This window comes from Peromyscus californicus, unplaced genomic scaffold (assembly GCF_007827085.1).
Source record: "Peromyscus californicus insignis strain IS unplaced genomic scaffold, ASM782708v3 Scaffold_7__1_contigs__length_154581171, whole genome shotgun sequence".
Classification (NCBI taxonomy): Eukaryota; Metazoa; Chordata; class Mammalia; order Rodentia; family Cricetidae; genus Peromyscus; species Peromyscus californicus.
The window spans coordinates 31,134,159-31,150,377 of NW_026294595.1; the positions used below are offsets into that span (position 1 = coordinate 31,134,159).

Genomic DNA, 16,219 nt, shown 5'->3' on the forward strand with positions numbered 1-16,219 from the left:
CCTAATGCATCTGACTACTTTTGTTTTGCCTCATAAACTCACTGACTTCTACATTATAAAATAAACCAATAGGGGAACTTTTACTAATTGTGACTTCGTTGACACCTAACTGAGCTTTTATAGTATGGCCGTTTTGCCTCTGCAGTGTTGCTGTATAGAGTAGCAACTTTTTTTTTTAACATCTATCCTCAGCTTCACTGTTCTCCCTAAGTCAGTGACACTTTCTAATTTAAACTGCACACATTTTACATTACCTCTATACAGGCACCATCTAGTGGTAAATGGTCTGTCTATAGGCTTGCAATTATTTCACATGCTAAAGATAAAACCATGTAATTACTGAAAAATCTTACCTATAATACAAATATTACTTTGTAGACTAGTAATAAATTTAGTGGGAAATGGAAAAAAAAATCTGTTGGTGACTTGAAAAAAATGTTCATTGGGTCAGAAGTCCATATATTCCTATAACCTTTGTGGGGTTATAAAACCAAAATAACCTAGGCGTTCCAAAGTAAGTCATTTCTGTTTTATTGGTGTTACATTTTACATTTAAAGTGAATTTGTATAACCTAATCATAGGTCTGGTGGACTTCCATAGCTAATTAGCTCGAACATTGTGAAGGGAGTTACAAGTTATACTAAGAAGCCTTTTTTATTCTTCTTCCAGTGCTGGGCATTGAGCCTAGGGCCTTCACTTGCTTAGCAAGCATTCTACCATTTGAGCTATATTCCCAGCTGTAAAGAAGTATTTTATGTCACAAAGATAAATTATTATTTTATACTATGAATATACATCAAGATTTATTTCCAAGGAGAGAAAAAAGTTTGTGCTTATAATTACAAGACTAGGAGAACTCTATTATGGAAATAAGTGCTGCTAGAGATTTCAAAATTCCAATCTTAAGCTGATCAAAGATTAACTAGCAAAATGGCTCAGCAGATAAAAGTGCTTGCTGCCAAGCCTGGTGACCTGACCTGAGTGTGATTCCCTAGGAGGAGAGAATCAGTCCTCAGAGGTTGTCCTCTACCTTCACTTTCATACCATGGTATACCTCTCCCCAACTAAATAAACATGATTTAAAAAGTTTAAGATTTCTGGTGTATTGTGTATTTGAATCTAAAGCTTAGATTGAATAACTTAACTAAGAAACATTTTAAATAGACTTCTTGCTTCTGTTAAGTAACACTGAAGAAATGACATGCTGTAGTCAATAGCATTGCAGATATGGAGGCTACTTCAGCTCTTAATAAATAAATCTTTAGCCACCTTCTATGATAATAGCTCAACTTGAGTCTCACAACTAACAATGAACCTACTTGAGGCTAACTTGTTCTAAGAATTATTGAGACCAAGGTTGGATAAAGCACAGGGACAAATAGCCAAACGAATGGAAACACATGAACTATGAACCAATAGCTGAGGAGCCCCCAACTGGATCAGGCCCTCTGAATGGGTGAGACAGTTGATTGGCTTGATCTGTTTGGGAGGTATCCAGGCAGTGGGACCGGGTCCTGTGCTCATTGCTTGAGTTGGCTGTTTGAAACCTGGGACCTATGCAGGATCACTTGGCTCGGCCTGGGAGGAGGGGACTGGACCTGCCTGGACTGAGTCTACCAGGTTGATCTCAGTCCTCGGGGGAGGCTTTGCCCTGGAGGAGGTGGGAATGGGGACTGGGCTGGGGGGAAGGAGAGGGGGCCGGGAGCAGGGAGAACAAGGGAATCTGTGGCTGATATGTAGAACTGATTTGTATTGCAAAATAAAAAAAAAAAAAAGAATGATCTACCATTTGCAAGGGTAAGGCAGGAGGCCTGCCATGAGATCAAAGTTAGCCTGGGGGTTACATAGTGAGTTCTAGGGGAGCCTGAGACTAGAGATCCTGTCTCTAAAAACAAATTATCTCCTCCTTAATGCAGTTTAATTACCTTGAATATCTTTGTTTACAATATGAACTTTTGTTAAAAAGAATTACAGTAGTAACAGGGCTGTCTCTGACTCTTTTACTGGCTTTTGGTACCCTACTCATACTGGGTCACTTTGTCCAGCTTAATACATGGGGAGGTGCTTAAGTCTTACTGCAGTTTGAACAGAGGGTGGGTGGTTGGGGAGACTGGGAGGAAAGAGGGGGGGACTGTGGCTGGGATGTAAAATAAATTTATTAAAAAGTAACAAGAAAAAGACTTACTTTAAATGTTTGTAGATCACTTTTTAAGTTTGTGCTTATGTCATCCCTCAAATTTTGAAGCCATTTGGAGTTATCATAAACTAAGAAAACATATTGCATTCTTATAACTTGACTCACTTTTAAATCACAGTATTTTTGCCTCAGATGCATCTTGAATATGAATATATTTATTTCCCAGAATGATGCATGTTGGAATACATATGTTCATTTTATAGAAATCAGCATAAATTCATGCCTGTTTTTAAAAGTTTGAAATTTGTTGCTTTCCAGTTACATGATTGTTTTATTGCTTATTTAATATTAGATTAATAGTCAAGACAAATGTTAAAATTATCAGATTAATAATTTCTAAAACTGATATGGTTAAACAATGGTATAATCTTTCCATAAAAGCTTGTTTAAAATACAGTCTACAGAATTAGATAGGCAATCCATAGTATTTCAGTTTTGAGGTAAAACCTAGTGAATATCTGCTGCCTTCCTGACAATGTTGTCTTTTTTTAGTCTAAATAATTGAGTTACTTACTTTTTAAGTTTTTTTGAGACAAGGTTTTTCTACGTAGCTTTGGAGCCTGGCCTGGAACTTGCTCTGTAGACCAGGCTGGCCTCGGACTCAGAGTTTGGCCTGCTTCTGCCTCCTTCTGAGTGCTAGGATTAAATCCATGCATCACCACCACCATCCAGTGAGTTACTCACCTTTCTATTGCACTCTCAACCACAGATATTTGATACATACCTTAATTTCAGAAAGTGCATTTTAAATTTAGTAAACTTAACATTATATATGCCTCATTTTTAATTGCACTGCTTTGGATGTTATTTAATGTGCTGTGGTTGATATATTGTGCACCAATAAACTTATCTGGGGGTCAGAACAGAACAGCCACTATATTAAACATAGGTTTAGGCAGTGGTAGCACGTGCCTTTAATCGTAGCATTCAGGAGACAGAGATCTGTATGGTTCTCTGTGTGTTCAAAGCCACACTGGAAACAGCCAGGCATGGTGACACACGCTTTTAATCCCAGGAAGTGATGGCAGGAAGCAGAAAGGTATATAAGGTGTGAGAATCAGGAACTAGAGCCTTTTTAAGCTTTTAGCTTTTAGCAGCAGTTCAGCTGAGATCCATTCAGATGAGGCTTCAGAGGCTTCCAGTTTGAGGAAACAAGGTCAGCTGAGGAATTGGCAAAGTGAGGTTGGATGTGGCTGGTTCTGTTTCTCTGGTCATTCAGCGTTCACCCCAACACCTGGCTCCGAGTTTTTTTATTAATAAGACCTTTTAAAGATTCGTACTACAATGTGAACAATTGGTAGTTTGAAAAGAACAAGATTGTTGGTGTTTGTTCTTTTTTTAAATCACTTATTGATAATTCTTTTATAATCATATGATGCTTTTGCATATTTTTCTGGGAAGCATTCGATATGTAAGTAGATGCTGAGAGTTTAATTTTCATGGCCTTTATGGGTTAATGTTATTTTAACTTGTTATAAGGAACAACAGAAAAAAATAGAATATTAAATATAAATTTCCTGGAGAATTCTGGATTTTAGAGCTGACATTACTTTGTTATATACTCTATATTGCCTTGAAGCCTTGTTTATTTTAAATGTGTTACTAGGATTATTCTGTAGCTTCTCATTGCTCTTTACATTGTAGTTAAGAAAATACAGAATGAGTAGAGTAATACAGCATTATAAGAAAATGTTATTTTGGGCAGTAATATAAACCTTGTAGATCAAGAAAAGTTGATTTAATGTTTAAATTAGAAGTTTCTCTTCCAAGCACACTAGATGTAACATTGATCACAATGAATTAACTCTTATCATACAGATTTTGGAAAGCTGCCTCCTTGTTGAATCAAATTCATTATTATCATGAACTAATGAAACAGATGTCAGATGGCTAATTGCAGTAGGAGAGAAAAGCTACTGACAAAAGAAATAGATCATGGACTTGGCTTTGATATCTGAGTGTCATGAAGATTCATTAACTAGGGACTGTTTGGAGCTGTCAGTTGCAATGAATATACTAATGACTATATTAGTGGTAGCATAATGTGTTTTTTTTTATAAGAGTAGGGTTAAAATACATGCATGTTTTATAAAATATATTCCATGACTCCGGAGTGAACAATGTATAGATGAAACAAAATTCTTTAAGAAATTATGTTAGCATTCATTCTTGGCTTCCTTGTTTTTATAACATGATCTAGCTGATTGTTTGCTATTACACTTGGTGTGCTGTTAATGTGTTATTTATGAGTTGTTAGAAAAGTACAGGCAGCACTAAGAATACCGAGAGAGGTCCTTTGAACCCCCTTTTGTGTGTTCAGCAATTGTCTTAGGGTTTCTATTGCTATGAAGAGACACCATGACCACTGTAACTCTTCTAAAGGAAAACATCTAATTGGGGCTGGCCTACAATTCAGAGGTTTAGTCAATTATTATGGTGGGAAGCAATGCAGCACACAGACAGATATGGTGCTGGAGAGGTAGCTGAGAGTTCTGTAGCTGGATAGGCAGGCAACAGGAAGAGAGTGTGACACTGGACTTGGCTTGAGCTGAAACCTCAAAGCCAGTGACAAACTTCCTCCAGCAAAGCCATGCCTACTCCATCAAGGCCGCACCACCAGTAATGCCATTCCCTATGAGTCACTGGGGGCCATTTTCATTCAAACCACCACAATAATATTCATAAATTATGAGAAGCAGTCTATTTATTATATTAAAAAGTGTTTTGAAATCAGAGAGGTGGTGTTAAATCCAGCCTATGCTGTTTACCCCAGAAGAATTCTTGATCAAGTCAATCAACAACTAATATAAGTTGACTAAAGGAAAAGATAAGGTTAAATAGAAGAGAAGGTCTAAGGAGATTGCTCAGCAAGTAAAAAGTGCTTGCTATTCTTTGAGAGGATCAGTGGTCCATTCCCAACACGCAGATCTGGTAGCTCACAACTGCCTATAACTCCAGCTGTAGGCGATCCAATTCCCTTTTCTGAATTCTGTAGGTACCCCCACATATGGGCACATACCCCTCCCCCTGCAAGACATACAAACACATACATATTTATAATAAAAATCTTCCTTTTTTAAGCAGCATAATGTCATAGGCAAAGATGAATGGTGCCTAAGCCCAGTTCAGCTCCTCTTTTCTCTCCTTCCTCCCCTCTTCTTCACTCCTTGTGCCCCTTCCCTTCCTGATAGCTCTCTAAATTTGGGGGTTAGCATTTAAGCAAATTTTTTTTTTAATTCTAGTTCACAGTCTTATTACTGTGATATATTAAAAAATCAGTTTGGCAATATTTTTGTATCTTTCTTAAAAGTAGTAAAACCTTGTGAGTGTTTATTTGTGTAGTATATGTATTATTTCTGTGTATGTACTTAAATGTTCAAAAATTGTATCCTATTCAAATATAACTATATGTAAAATTATGGTAAACAGTTTAAGCTTTTCAGTACTTTATTCTAAAGATAGTTTAATTCTATTTGAAATACAAGTATACATATTCATTTATGCATATGTAGCACCCTAATGTGACTGCTGCTTGAGCACAGTATGTGTGTGTGCGTGTGTGTGTATGTGTGTGTGTGTGTGTGTGTAAAACATTGGGGAAAGTTTTTTATCCTACCTGATTTTTTATTTGAGTTAACCATTTTATAAAAAAAAAAAAATAAGTGTATAACATCCAGTCTTTAGGATTATTCATTAAAACAGACAAGTTTTATAAATATTTGTTCAATTTTATTGTTTAAAATTACAATAATTTTAAAGTTTGCACATAGAAAACAATAGGCTTATCTTTCTGAAGAAATTATCTATTTAAAAATCTCTTTGATAATTTATTGCCAAATAGTGAACCTCATTACTGACTCTTGAAGTAATTTCACCTGAAGATGTAGCTAACCTTTCAGGTTCTGAGTCAGTGTCCTTAGAATAAGATCTTGGTTTTGATTCTGAATTTTTAAGAAATGTCCAAGCTGGTGTGGTGGGGCACATCTTTAATCCCAGCACTCAGGAGGCAGAGGCAGGTGGATCTCTGAGTCCGAGGCTATCCTGGTCTACATAGTGAGTTCCAGGACATCGAGAGCTACACAGTGGAAGAAAAGGAAAAGAAAGATCCAGGTAATTCTTAGGATTGCAGCTCTACAGATCTGATTGAATAGAGAGGCTTTAGATATTTAGCATTGGTGAACTTTTTCTATAAAGAACCAAATGATAAAAGCATGTGGTTCACATGACAGTAGTCACAATTCCTCATCTGTCATTATAGCACCCAGGCTGCTGTAGACAGTTTATAAAGGATGAGTAAGACTAAAGAAAAGTTATAATAAACCTTTATTTAGAGAATAGGGTGATAGGACAGATGGGTCTTAATTTGCTTTTGAGGATTTTTCTGAAGTTAGATATTGTTTTCAAAATTTTTCTAAGTTTTAGACACCTCCCTCCCCAAAATAATTACATTAGCCAGAGGATGAATGGGGGTGCTCATTTGTTATAGTGCCATTGTGTCTGGCAAATTATATAGTCTTACGGGTAAGGCAGATTTATTTAAATTACATATTAAGAAGCAATAATTCAGGCAGAGCTCAGAGTTTGAAGCCAGCCTCGTCTACAGAGTGAGTTCAAGGAGAGTCAGGAGCTACACAGAGAAACCCTGTCTCAACCCCCCCCCCCCAAAAAAAAGAAAATAAGCAATATTTCACACCTTATTGATATAACTACTAACATTTTCTGAATATTTGTGCTTTAATGAATAATAGTAAAGTGCTAGGGGGTCAGCTAAGGACTATGGACTAAAAGAAGCAGGAAAACTTAGAGTAGGTTTACAGCTTTTACACATTTATTTTTATCCATTTTTCTCCTTTTAGATTATAATACTATAAAAATTCATTCTGTGACAATCTGGGAAGTATTTTTTTCAGGCTAGATTATAGAGTAGGGGATATAAATTAGTGGCCAGAAAAATAATTGAAATTTAAGAATCAGAAAGCCAAAGCAAATACATCAAAATTTGCCACAATTATTATGAATGCTAAGAAAAATTATCCTTTTAGCAGGTCTTTATGAACAATAAAAAAGGTATATGAAGTACCTGCCCTGTAAAATTACAGAGCTTTAGATAGGGCAAAAGGAAGGTCAAGGTGGAGCGAGTAGATCTCAAATTCTGAACATAAAGAGGGTAAATAGTTGTATTATCTGAAATAAGTTCCAAATATCCAGAATGTACAGCTGCATATTCTGAACTAAGATTTGAGTGTGATCATCCATCTATATCTGTTGCTCTTGATCACTTTTTGTGCCTGTTCAAAGTCAACCACACTGAACTCTTCAATAGGCTTCACTTCCAGTTTCACTAAAAGGTCACTTAGCATAAGGGAACTTCTGTTTCTTCTTTCTCCTTGTCATGACATATGTATCTCAGTTGGAAAAGTGCTTGCTTACTCCTCATGCAGAGGGCCTTCATTAGAGCTCCAGCTTTGGAGAGAAAATGTCTTCTTCCTGTAACCCTTAAAAATGTACCTTGTTGTATATTGTTGTTCACTTGTACTTCCAGAGATCAGGTCCTACCTATTCGTACTTCCTTTCACTTGCACTTCAGATCCTAGTACCCTCTCCTTTGTTCCCTTTTCAGTGCCTTCTTTTGCTTTTGGATCCACACTTCTTATAAGGATACTTTTAAGATAATTGTTTTTCCTGTCAAAATACATGCCCATGCCTTGCCCTCCTCTTCACATATAAATGTCTTAGAGTACTGGAGAGATTGCTCTGTCTCCAAAGGACTGTAATTGAAAGCACAGGTGTCTGCGGTCATCTCAGCACTAAATGTCTCCATCTTGAAGTCACTGCAGACTTCTTAAATATGAAAGCTAATCCTTGTTTTCTAATTTGTTGTGTGAAGCTGTTTTCCATTTCCTCTTTGAAATGCGTTTTCTTTTTAACTTCTGTGGTATCATTGCTGCCTCTTTTTCATTTTAATAGATTATTTGTTGACTCAATTCTAAGGACCCTCTTGATTCCATTGGCCTTTCCTGTTGATTGTTGAGGATTTTTATTTAATTCAGTGTCATACAGATATAGTTTAGCCTGTCTCAAATTGATTTCATTGTCTGTCTCTGCCCACCAACATGTCTCTGTTTATGGGTTCCCTAACATGGTAAATAAATAAAGGATGGTTCATTTAGCTGATAACTCATATGAGAAACTTGGCATTTTACCTTAAAATATTGCTTTTCAGCAATTCCAATCAATCAAAGGACCATTGATAATGGTTGATACTTATTTTATTCTTGAGTCTACTAATTCTAGGGGCTGCACAAAGTCAGCATGTTTTCTTAGATACTTTAAATCATCTTTAGGTTACTTAGAATACATGATAAAAATACAAATGCTGTATTGTTTAAGGAATGATGACAAGAGAAAAATGGTCTACATGTTCAATAGAGACACATTCCCTCCTCCCAGATAGTTTGGACTGAAGATGGGTAAAACATGAAAGGGTGATGTGAGAATATGAAAGACTTATTGTAGGTGAAATGTTATTCAGTGTTTTCTCTTAAACTTGAAATTTTTGGAGTAGGAATTTGTATTACCTGGTAGTTAGTTACTCCAGCCAAAATTCATATAGCTTAAATAGGGTGAGAAATAAAAGGTAGTTCAGATAGTCTGAAAAAGTACGTTAGTACTAACTAGTTCATCCTCTATCCTACTGAACCATTGAGATAGGAAATAAATTATTGATTGATTCTTAATGTGAGCCTTAACCCATTCTGACAAAATAGAGAACTATTTGCTTAAAGTCAAGTCATTTCACACTGAAGGTACCATTTTAAATTGCAAGAATTCTACCATAAAAGTTTCTCTTGATCTGTGAGAATATGTGCGAGGGAAAAGAAATACAGTAAATATAGTATAGAAATGAAGAATCTAAGAGAATTGAGTCCAGTGTTCATCTCTGTAGCATATTCAGTTCAGATGAACTAAGCCTTAATGCAAAAGCAGTAAGCAAAGAGGCCGACTTGAGACTGGTATTCTCACTCTTTAAGTATCCTCCTTCCTGTCCTCTTTTCTAATCCCTCCAGACTTAACACTAGTCCTCCTGCAGCCTACCTGCATTCTTCCCATCCCATCTCCATTCCTTTGGTACTCCATATCTTGATGAAGACCCAGGATCTCCCCAGTTCTCTCTGGCAGCCCCTTTCAGCCTCTCCTTGTAGAATAGCCCTCTACCAGGGAACCACAGCTGCCACACATAGCTGGGACTCAGTGGCCCCACAGTCAGCCACATCTTGGTCTTGCACATTTTGAGCCATTTTTTTTCTTTTTATATTTATGTGTTTATTTTTGTGTATATATGTAGTTGTGTGTTTGGAGGTAGAGGACAAGTTGGGTACTGTGATCAAACTTGGTGGCAAGCACTCTTACCCATCTAGCCAACTTGTGGACTCTTTTTTATTACGTATGTGTGCATGCATGTATGTACAGATGACACAGCATGTGTGTGGAAGTCAGAATACAACTTTCTGAGTCTTCTGCCAGCCATAGGTTCCAAGTATTAAACTCAGGTATTAGGCTTATGTAGCAAGTGCTTTTACTTGCTGAGCTATCCTGCCAGCCCCACTTTTTCGAATATGTCATCCTACTAGAATAAGCAAAAAATTTATCATTGCAATATAGTTAATGGAATAATTAGAAAAATATAAGCAAAACTCTTAAAGAAGCATCAAGAAAAATTACAGGCACATAAATTTTGTGAAGTAGTTGAAATTCACAGTAATCATAAATAAGAGATATTTCTTTGCTGTTATTTAGAAACTTGTTGGAAACCACTGCAGTTAAATAAAAAATCCTATTAGGTTGAAAGCTGAAATTTGTGTTAAAGTCTAGCCCACTCACATAGGCTCAAAGGAATAGCTTCTTTCTATAACTGAAAAAGAATTACATGTGCAGGATAAATACTTGGAAAAACATGTCCTTTTAAATTAGATCTAAGAAAGAACAAGAGCAGGGAGACAGAGTGCTATTTAATGCAAAACTTGTTTGTAATATAACAGATTATATTATTGCTACACAGAATGGAAAGCCATTAAAAAAAAACGGGGGTTCACGTTCAGTACTTTGTACTAATGAAATTATATATATTTGTTAACCAGGACAAATATATTTGCTTGTTGGTTTGTTTTTAAATTTTGTTTATATTGTGTGTGTGTGTGTGTGTGTGTGTGTGTGTGTGTGTGTGTGTGTGTGTGTGACATTTGTGCCTTTTGTTCAGGTGCCCAAGGATGCTAGGGTATAGGATTCGCTGGAGCTGGTGTTACAGGCAACCTAATGTGGGTGCTGGGCAATTCATTGGAAGAGCAGAAAGTGCTCTTAACCACTTTAGTCTCCAAGAGGACTTTTGAAAAAGAATTTAAAATGTATGATGCCGTTTTAATCTTGCAAGTGTCTAGTATTTTTTAACTTATACATTAATGTGTAAAAACTTAGGAAAACTCATTGTGATGTCTTAAGCATTTTTAGTAAGATCTTACTAGTTTTCTCATACCAAATTACATGTTCTCTTTTTTCTTTGTTTCTCCTTTTTCTCTAGGAAACTGACTGGACATTCTTTCCACATGGGCTATAGTATGGCGATTTTGAATGGCGTTGTAGCTGCTCTTACTGTGGCATGGTGCCTCATGTAAACCCACAGTGGGGCAATATTGTTGGTGAAAGTCCTGATTGTTTTATCAGAAATGAACATTGCCTACTCAGAAGACTATGAAATGTGATTCAGATACATACGTCATCATCATCATCATCATTATGGAAGACCTTATAGAGCATCATTTCAGATACTAGGCAATGGGAATATTTGAGTACTTTCAAATACTTTCTTAAAAGTATAAGATGTTTACCTCATCTTTTTACTTTTGTTTATGTAGTTTTACAAGTTACAGAAAATATTTTAATGGAAATCAAACTTGGAAACTTGAATACAGTATAATGCCTCCATTTCTATGTATACTCCTTTTTCTTTTCTAACAAATGTTGATGTTATTGGTTGAGATAGAAGTATTTCTTATTTATATATTACATTAAAAAAAACACTGCTAACCTGCTAAACCAGGTTCCCTGGGTTGGAAGCCAGCCTGTAGCTGCACAGTGAGACCGTTGCAAGAAAAAGAAGAAAGAAAACAATGCCTTTGCTTTTAACATTTTATAGAGACTACATCAGTGTCTTTGATAATCAATAGAATGCAAATGTACATTTATATTTTTTATGGAGTATACCTAGGGGTTTTATATATTTTCATAATATTGAATTTATGTTTTTAAAATTTTACATTTATAACTATATGACTGTAAACTTCATTTCTTAGCTGGTATAACCTGTCCTTTACTAAGTATTTTTTTTAAGCATTAAAGCACATTGATTTAAGATTAAGTAAATTTATTTTTTAACAAAAAGATACTGAAAATTCAGGGTAAACTATTTGTCATTATAATGTTAAGAAATTTGAAACTGTTAACCATTTCTATTTTACGCAATTGAAAGTATTTATTTTGATGTATATATTTGGGTAGCAAAACTTGTACTATTTTGTTTCTAGTAAATGAAAACCTGAATGTTTTTTAAGTAGAAAAGGTATTTTGATATTCTGTATATGTATATGTAATTAAACTTCAATGTGTATGTTGTAATATAGATATATATATAGTTTTATACTTTTTCTGCTTAAATATTTTGTCATGTTAAGATTTTTTGTTGTTTTCATAGTAATTAAGCCTTAACTGTTTCTGTCTTGCTCAATATTCTAAGTGTTTAGAAAGTCAACTCAATTTTAGAAAGTTGAATGATTTACACAGCTCTTTTTTCCTGGCTGTAGAAAAACTTAGATAAGGAAAACATTGTGTATTCTAGTTAAGTGGGAAATGAGTTTATGTAGTGCATTTGCAGCCCCTGATGAATGCTGGGTTCTAAAAGTCTGATGTTTCCTCTATATTCTCAAAAATAAGAAAAAAAAGTCATTTCCATTTAATTGGAAATGGCTCATAATTCTCTAAAATGAGAGATGAAGAGGGACATAGGTAGGGTCTTACTAAATATCAATCGTATGGCTTAAGTATTCCATCAGTTATGATTGTTAGAATGATTCTACTGTTGTTTTTTTATTGGCTCTTTCTCATACAATATATTTGACATTATTCTTTTCATTGCAGCCCTGTCTAGATTTTCCCCACCTCCCTACCCATCCAACTTCATGTTCTCTCCATCTCAGGGAAAAAAAGAATCTTTTTGTTTGTTTGTTTGTTTGACTGATTCCATTTTTTTACTCTCAGCCTTCTTACCTCCTTTTTTTCTACCCTTTTATCTCTAAAGGACTCTTATTACAAAAATATGTTCAAATTGTAAAATTACTTTATCTCCTCTCCATCTGTGTATAACTCATCCCTATTATCATCCCAGTTAGAATGTCTCTTTCTGAATTCTTTGTGTGTAATGACTAAGATTAAAGTTATTATAATCTATTATTCATACACAAGGTAGCCTCGTTTATAATGTAGATTAAACAGGACATATAATATACTATTTTGTAAGAACACTATGTCTTATGGACTAGCAGTCTATGGAAAATGTCTGTCCATTCTCTGTACCTAAGGTTGGGTTTCAGTATATGAGGAAAGTGATTGACTGAGGTTATTTATCTTAGACCAAGCTCTCTCCTGGCCACAGTGATTGCGATAAGAGTAGAGGGATCTGATTCAAATCAGCAAATTTCTAGGATTTTTCAGTTTGAAACAAAGATAAGAAACTGAGAGACAGGAACCTGGGAAATGCTGGCAGTCATGTGAACCAAGCTTAGTAGAAAAAGATGAGGTGAAATGAATACTGCTAATGATATTCTCCTGGTTCTAGAAAGCTAGTGACAACCTGCCATTCTTGAATCTTGGTTACAATGTTTTGGTACGTTTGTTTCTGCTGTTTACATAGGCTTTTGTCATTTGCACCACAAAGTCAAGATGAAGTCACCTAGCAGTTGGAATCATCCATCTCTATTAGTAATGTCAGACCATCATGTAATATCATTTATTTGTGAAGTATACATAGGGTATGAGTGTGCTTATGTCTGATGATTAGTCTCAGTAACTTCAAAGGAACTTTAGAGTAAAGCTAGATACTCATTTTAGTGTTTCATCAGGAATTTTGTTCCCAAATTGAGCTAGACATCCTTTAAATGCTATCACAATTTTGCACTATCAAAACATTAGTCTAGTTTTAGTTTTAAGTTTAATATTTAATCTTAGTTTCCCAGTTTCTTTACCTGCTAAATGGAAAAATTAATATTTCAAATTGAAAACAAAAACTGAAAACTGAGTACAATAATGTTTGTAGGACCTTGATAAGACAATATAATTTATAGTTTCAAATATTTATCAAGATGTGGGCTGAAAACTAATGAACTAAGAATGAAAATCAAGCCAGGCAGTGGTGGCACACGCCTTTAATCCCAGCACTTGGGAGGCAGAGGTAGATGGATCTCTGAGTTCGAGGCCAACCTAGGCTACAGAGTGAGTTCCAGGAAAGGCGCAAAGCTACACAGAGAAACCCTGTCTCAAAAAACAAAACAAAACAAACAAAAAAGAATGATAATCAAAAGTTAAAATTTCAGAGTAACCAGAAATATTGGAAATGAAAGGATGTTATTAATCAGTAGAGAGTGGAATATATATCACTATCAAATACTAACAATGGGTTCTTTGAAAAATAAGAGTCTAGTTAATCATATATAAAAGGTTTTCTCAGTCAGTTTTTACGTTTCTATTAACTTTCTTGACATGTTAATTAGGATCCTATATCTCAAATAACAAAGGAAAAAGCACACAAGTAGCTAAACACAATGTGTTCACTAACCCATGGATGCAAACCTAATAACCTCAAGCAGTAGATAACATGAACCAAGTTTATCTTCCTGCAAAAAAAAAAAACTAAGGCTTTTAAAAAGTTTTGGAGTTTTTTTTATTCTTTTTTTTTATTTTTTGGTCTCAGCTTCCTCAGTCAGTTTATGCTGTATGTTTGGAAGTCCTCAGTTTGATGCTGTTACTCTTACTTGGAAGTATTAATGGAGGAAACACAGTGGTCTATCTAGAACTCTCAGATGACTTCCACAACAGACTTCTCTAGTCAATTTCTTCTGGATGTTTTGAGTACTTGATTTGGTATTTCTATCACATTTTATACTTTTACTTTGGCTTGCCAGTATACTTAAACTTAATTCAAAACTAACAGTGTGGCTATCACAGATCGTCTCCTTACTGTACAAAGCTCTCTTGAGCTTCCTGATCTTTGTGTTCTCTGCTGAGTAAATTCAGATGAGATACATAAGTGCAGAGTTTATTACAGAGTACTAAGAGATGAGAGCAGACAATGGACAAAGGGAACATTGCAGAGGAAAAACTCAAGTCTGGAGTGCCGTTTTTCTTAGGGGTGTTAACTAGTCCATGTTTCAGTCATATTTAGGTTACCTTATAAATATATAAATGTATATAAAGTATACATCTATAAATATATAAAACATAAGGAATATAAGAATATATTCCTAGATATAACCTGCTTAATCTGATAAACAGACTTGTATGTATGATTTCAGAGTTGACCATTTGGTATTGAATAAACAATTGGTGTGTTCTCCCTGCACAGGAGACTATTTTTCCTGCTCTCAGCATTCCTTAGTTTCCTGTAGTTATTTCTGTAGGGTTGAAGCCTACATTCACTTTTGCATGCTTATTTTTGTCCTTGTTCATCTCATGTTTAAGTTGTCATGTTGGTAAGACTATGGGTGTAAGTTTTGACATTGCTAGGAGACACAGCATCACAGTAAACTACCCTGTCTTCTGGCTTTTACTTCTTCCCTCTTCCACAAAGTTCCATGAGCCTTAGATCTGGGAGTTATTTTGTGGATATATCCATTGTAACTGGGATGAACAGCTTTGCACTTTGATTGCTTGTAGTTTTCTGTAGTGATCTCTATCTGTTAAAAAAGAAGTTTCCTTTACTGGGGACGAGTACTACACTTAGAAGGACAAGTACTTAGAATGTTGTTAGGGAGTATGCTGGTTTAGTAAGTGGTTATAGTTCTCCAAGATCTATGACTTCATTATCTCTGGCTAGGTTTCCAGTACCAGGCATGATTTCCTCTTGTTGAGTGGTTCTGAAGTCCAATTAGTTGCTGTCTATTGTGTGCCACTACAGCCTGAGGGTTATTATGTAATGCTGTTCTTTACGGTTGATAGATGTCTTATCTGGGTTGTACTGTTGGTTACTTCCTTCCTTTGGATGGTACCATGAAAGTCTGCAGAAAGGAGTCATACATATAGATCATCAGTTCCAACTCTGGGGCCTCTGGGCCCTGTGTCTGAAGTATGTGGTGTCTTCAGTAATAGAGATTTCCTTTCCATCTCTAGGGGGCAACCAAGGTAAATAGCAATAATCTTTAATGTTTGGGAGGATTCTCATGTCTGGTATTAGGGTATTTGTTAGATGATCTTTGGTTTTTAGAGGGAGCATTGTCAGCCCAGATAAGAAATTTTTATATAAATATATTTATACACATATATATTACAAGGTTTGGGGGGTAGTAGATAATAAAATGATTTCTTATGGCATTTTCAGATGTCAACTTTGATTTTACCCTCATGTAAAATCTTCCTCTCCCCTCCATCTAGAGCCTACCCCCTTTTCCCATTTCCCTGCTCAGATCACTTGTATTTTAAATCTTCAGGAAAAGGATTTGTGATGCTTTCTCCTTTTTACATAGTATTTCAAATTCTGAGAAGATGGGACATTTTCTCTTTTCTTTATCCATCACTGTTTTCCAGTTACAAAATTGTATTATTAGTGACAAAGGTACTGGGGCCCAGAACTGAGTATGAGGGAGAGAATCAGCCTTTGTTGTCTTTCTAGCCTAAATAATTGCTAGCTACCTACAAGCATTTTAGAATGGAGTGAAAATGAACACACCCAAACCTATGGCACAATGAAGGCAGTTCTAAGA

The 16,219-nt window shown here is 35.4% G+C and overlaps 1 protein-coding gene across 1 annotated transcript in view; it reads left to right on the top strand.

Moving 5' to 3' along the window:
• Arl6ip6 (ADP ribosylation factor like GTPase 6 interacting protein 6) overlaps positions 1 to 14,867 on the top strand; it is a 29,282-nt gene extending 14,415 nt beyond the window's left edge. The window contains exon 4 of the mRNA XM_052723426.1: positions 10,774 to 14,867. Within this exon, the coding sequence (XP_052579386.1) occupies positions 10,774 to 10,867 (94 nt within the window). The 3' untranslated portion in view covers positions 10,868 to 14,867. The remainder of the gene's footprint in view (positions 1 to 10,773) is intronic.
• Positions 14,868 to 16,219: the final 1,352 nt, after the last annotated feature.